The sequence below is a fragment of the Belonocnema kinseyi genome, chromosome 4, assembly GCF_010883055.1.
Source record: "Belonocnema kinseyi isolate 2016_QV_RU_SX_M_011 chromosome 4, B_treatae_v1, whole genome shotgun sequence".
Taxonomy (NCBI): Eukaryota; Metazoa; Arthropoda; class Insecta; order Hymenoptera; family Cynipidae; genus Belonocnema; species Belonocnema kinseyi.
The window spans coordinates 60,864,406-60,868,967 of NC_046660.1; the positions used below are offsets into that span (position 1 = coordinate 60,864,406).

General features: G+C 25.5%; 1 protein-coding gene across 1 annotated transcript in view; it reads left to right on the forward strand.

The window, feature by feature from the left end:
• LOC117170916 (protein slit) overlaps positions 1 to 4,562 on the forward strand; it is a 68,542-nt gene that overhangs the window by 50,570 nt on the left and 13,410 nt on the right. Inside the window, exon 27 of the mRNA XM_033357963.1 lies at positions 3,835 to 4,035. Coding sequence (XP_033213854.1) covers positions 3,835 to 4,035 — 201 coding nt within the window. The remainder of the gene's footprint in view (positions 1 to 3,834; positions 4,036 to 4,562) is intronic.

A 4,562-nucleotide genomic window follows, 5' to 3' on the forward strand; every position in this document is an offset into this window, starting at 1 on the left:
TTACTTCTATCTACCTTGTCAAAAGCTTTTTCTAGGTCAACAAATGCACAGAAAACTTTTTTTCCTACTCTCAAACTTTTTTCTGTTATTTGCCTTAAGCTAGTTTGTTCGAAAAAGTTTGTTTGTTAGATGATTCATCATTTTAATTGAAAACTGTTCTTTTTTTTAATTTAAATAAAAATTCAATTTCCTTTGTTAGCTGGAAATTTATTTACGTCAGTTCAAAATTCAACCATTTGTTTGAAAATTCCTATATAACTATTAGAATGAAAATTAATTTAAAAATTCGAATGTTCGTTTGAAAATTCATGTATCTTGTTAGAAATTAATCTTTATTGGTATAAAATTAATCTTTTTCATTTAAAATTTAGCTTTTTAATGGCAAATTAATTCTTTTTCTTGCAAATTAAATTTTTTTCATACAAATTAATTTTTTTTGCAAATTAATTTTTTTTTGTCAAATTAAATTGTGTTTACTAAAAATTTAACTATTCCAGTTTTTGGTGATAGTTGATCTTTTTTGGTAGAAATTTATTCTTCTTAGATGAAAATTCAGCTGTTTAGATGAAATTTTTATTTTATTTGATTAAAATAATTTTTTTTCCATCAAGTTTTAATGATTAAAAATAAATTTTTTAGTTGACAATTGACACATTGTGATAAAAATTGTTGGTCTTTTTTTTGTTGAAAATTGACCGATTTTGTTGAAAATAGTTGGTTTTTTTTTTGTTGAAACATTTTGTTTAACTGAAAATCTAAGTGTTTTATTTTCCGTTAAAGAATATTCTCCATTTGGAAATTTGATTCAAAATCAATTTTTCGATTGAAAATTCGATATATTTCTTAAAAAATCCCCTTTTTTAGAATTTTTTGTGAAAGCTCATATTTTGGTGTTGAAAATTCATCAATTTGATAAAAAGCTGGCTCCCTTTTATTGAAAAAAAAAATTTAACAGTTTTTAGTTTGATTGCAAATTTGTTTCAGTTCAAAATTAAAGCATTTGTTTGAAAATTCTTATATTTTGTTGCACATTGACCGATTTTGTTGAAAATAGTTGGTTTTTTTTATTTAAAAAAATGATTTCACTGAAAATCTAAGTATTCTATCTTCGGTTAAAAAATCTTCTCCATTTGAAAATTAAAAAATTTGATTAAAAATAAATTTTTTGGTTGAAAATTGACCCATTTTGTTGAAAATAGTTGGGTTTTTTTTTCTTAAAACATTTTTTTTAACTGGATATCTAAGTGTTATATTATCCGTTAAAAAATATTCTTCATTTAAAAATTAAAAGATTTGATTAAAAGTACATTTATGGTAAATTCAATAGATTTCTTTAAAAATCACCTTTTTTTAATTCATATTTTCGTGTTGAAAATTCATCAATTTGATTAAAAGCTGGCTCCCTTTTTTTGAAAATTGAACTATTTTGTTAAAAATTCTTTTTTTTTGTTAATTTAAAATTCAACTATTTGGATGAAAATCAAGTTTTTTGTTTGAAATTTGATTTTTTATTAAACAAACTATCTCTGGAATAAAATTAAAAGCTCTTTTGGTTACAATGTATAAAGAATTTCATTTTTTGTTTAAAAATCATCTTTTTTTGGTTTGTGATTTATAATTTTTGTTCAAAAACCTTTTTTTTTTTTGTTAAAAATGTAACTATTTGATTTAAAATGAGTTTTTGTAAATTAATTTTTTTAAATCAAAATTTGACAATTTTTAGTTTGATTGCAAATTTGTTTCAGTTGAAAATTAAAGCATTTGTTTGAAAATTCTTATATTTGATTGCCCATTTACATATTTTGTTGAAAATAGTTGGTTTTTTTGTTTTGAAAAAATGTTTTCACTGAAAATCTAAGTATTCTATCTTCGGTTAAAAAATCTTATGCATTTGAAAATTAAAAAATTTGATTAAAAATACATTTTTTGGATGAAAATTGACCCATTTTGTTAAAAATAGTTGGTTTTTTTTTGAAAATTTTTTTTGACTGGATATCTAAGTGTTCTATTATCCGTTAAAAAAATTACCCATTTGAAAATTAAAACATTTAATTAAAAATACATTTTTTGGTAAATTCGATAGATTTCTTAAAAAAATCACCTTTTTTAAATTTTTTTAAAATTTATATTTTCGTGTTAAAAATTCATCAATTTGTTAAAAAGCTAGCTCCCTTTTATTGAAAGTCTAACTATTTTGTTTAAAATTTGGTTTTTTATTAAACTCAACTATCTATGGAATAAAATAAAAATCTTTCTTTGGTTTTAATATATGAAGAATTTCATTTTTTGTTTAAAATTCATCTTTTTTTCTTGCTCATTGATCATTTTAGTCGAAAAAACTTTGTTTTTTGTTAAAAATTACACTATTTTGTTGAAAATGAGTTCTTCGTTGTTGAAATCCAATTGTTTTATATGAGAATTTAACTATACTTTGTTTATTGGAAAATTTACTTTCTTCAGTTAAAATTTTAACCATTTAGCAAAAAATTTATCTGCTCGGTTAAAAATTAATTCTTTTATTGAAAATTAGTTTTTTGATTACAAATTTACCTATTTCATTTTGGATTGAAAATTTATATATTTGTTAGAAATTAAATTCTTTTGGTTAAAAATTCATCTGTTTGGATGAAAATTTTATTTCATTTCATTAAGAATAAATTTCTTCTCGATTTTTACATTCTCATCATTTATGATTGAGAAAGTATAGAATTGTCGGAAATTTAACATCACACTTTTTCAACGGATTTCCACGTTTCGAGACCCCCTGAATCCGAAAATCAGGTTTTCACAATGGCGTCTGTCTGTCTGTCTGTCCGTCCGGCCGTCCGTCCGTAAACAGGATAACTCTCGAAAAAATTAAAAAATCAAATTCATCTTTGCCACACTTATTTTAGGTCCTAAAAGAGAGGACGAGTTCGTGAACCAGTCATTTTTGATAAAAATTCAAAAAGTGAGATCATTTTGAACATTTTTGTGACCACCTTTTTCTGAATTTGAAAATTCTGTGTACGGATATTTATAGTATTGAAAAGAACAAACAATTTATCATTGTGATTTTTTTCGATAAAATGAAAATTCTCAGAGTTATAGCGTTTTCAAAATTTTTTTAATCCACCGAAAATCAAAATTTGAAGCCGAAAAACGCACGATATGAAAAAAAGTCAAGATGAGAAAAACAAATTTTTTTGAAAGCCCTACAAGATTATTAGAACTAATTTTTGGATTTTCTTCAAAAATCGAAAATTCAAATTTCGATTGCACAAAAAATAATGGAAAATAAAAAATTCCATTTTGTGGACAAAGTATTTAGGATACGAAAAAAGATAAATTAACAAAAATGGTTATCCCAAAAAGATCTACAATTTCGTTAAGAATCACTTCTTGATAGGACGCGTAGTTTTTGTTTTATTTGTGAAAAATAACGTCGAAAAATAATAAAATAAATGTGTGCAAAAACGACGAAAGTTACGAGAAAAAATCCAACACAACCTAGTTACAAATGTCTGTCGGAAATCAAGCGTGCAGCGCGAGTGTCACGATGAGAAAGTTTTTTTCAAGCATTCCAAATGCAAAGAATATCCGAACGCGAAGCGCGAGGTAACCCATTATCGAGCGCGAAGCGCGTGATTCAACCGTTGCGCGCCCTAAGTGCGCTGAAAGTCGCGAGCCGCGCGCGTAGCGCGCGACGAGATTGTGCCCGCGGCACGGGCAGATTTTTTTAATAAGGATTGAAATTTTTTGTTGAAAATTGACCCATTTTGTAGAGAATTTTTTTGTTTTTTTGGTTGGAAATTTATTTTTCTAATTGAAAATGAAACTTGTGTACGGCAACAGGTTGCATCTCGGAGATGTGGATCAACCACAAGTTGGTCGACTTCAGCAACGCAGCGAAGATGCATGGCATTGCGCCTGGATGTGCTGCAGGCGAGGAAGAAGCCGATGAGGCGAGCAAGGACATCATTGAAGTCGAGGCGATAAATAGCGACATCAAAGAAGACTCTGTGCCGCAGGAGCATGTTCTACACGAAGATTCTGGTGAGTCAACTCGAAATTCAAATTTGTTTATCCAAGAAACCGCAAATATTTGACACTGTCGTGTTTAGTTATAAATTTAGGGGGGCCTCAGGCAACCTTCGACTTTTGAAATTTTCTGAACCAGAAAAAAAAAATTTCAGAATGTCACCTCGAATTTCGGCAGTGCCGACTTGATTTCTATTTAATTGACCGGTTTTCATCAATGTAATATATTTATTGACACTATTACTAATCATATTAATTCTATTATTTAATTATCAATTTTTAATTTATATAATATTTTATAATAATATAAAAGTAATCTTAAAAAAATGATAAATATAAAAATATGTATACAAATATAATAATAGAAAATTAGAAATTTTTTTATAATTTATATAAACAATTTACAATAATTAATTATTAAATGAAAATTATTATTATTTCTTTATTTTATTTTGTATCTTAATTTTATATTTATTGTATATTATTATATTATTAATGAGCCTTAATAATATAATAATATACAATAAATATAAAATTAAAAG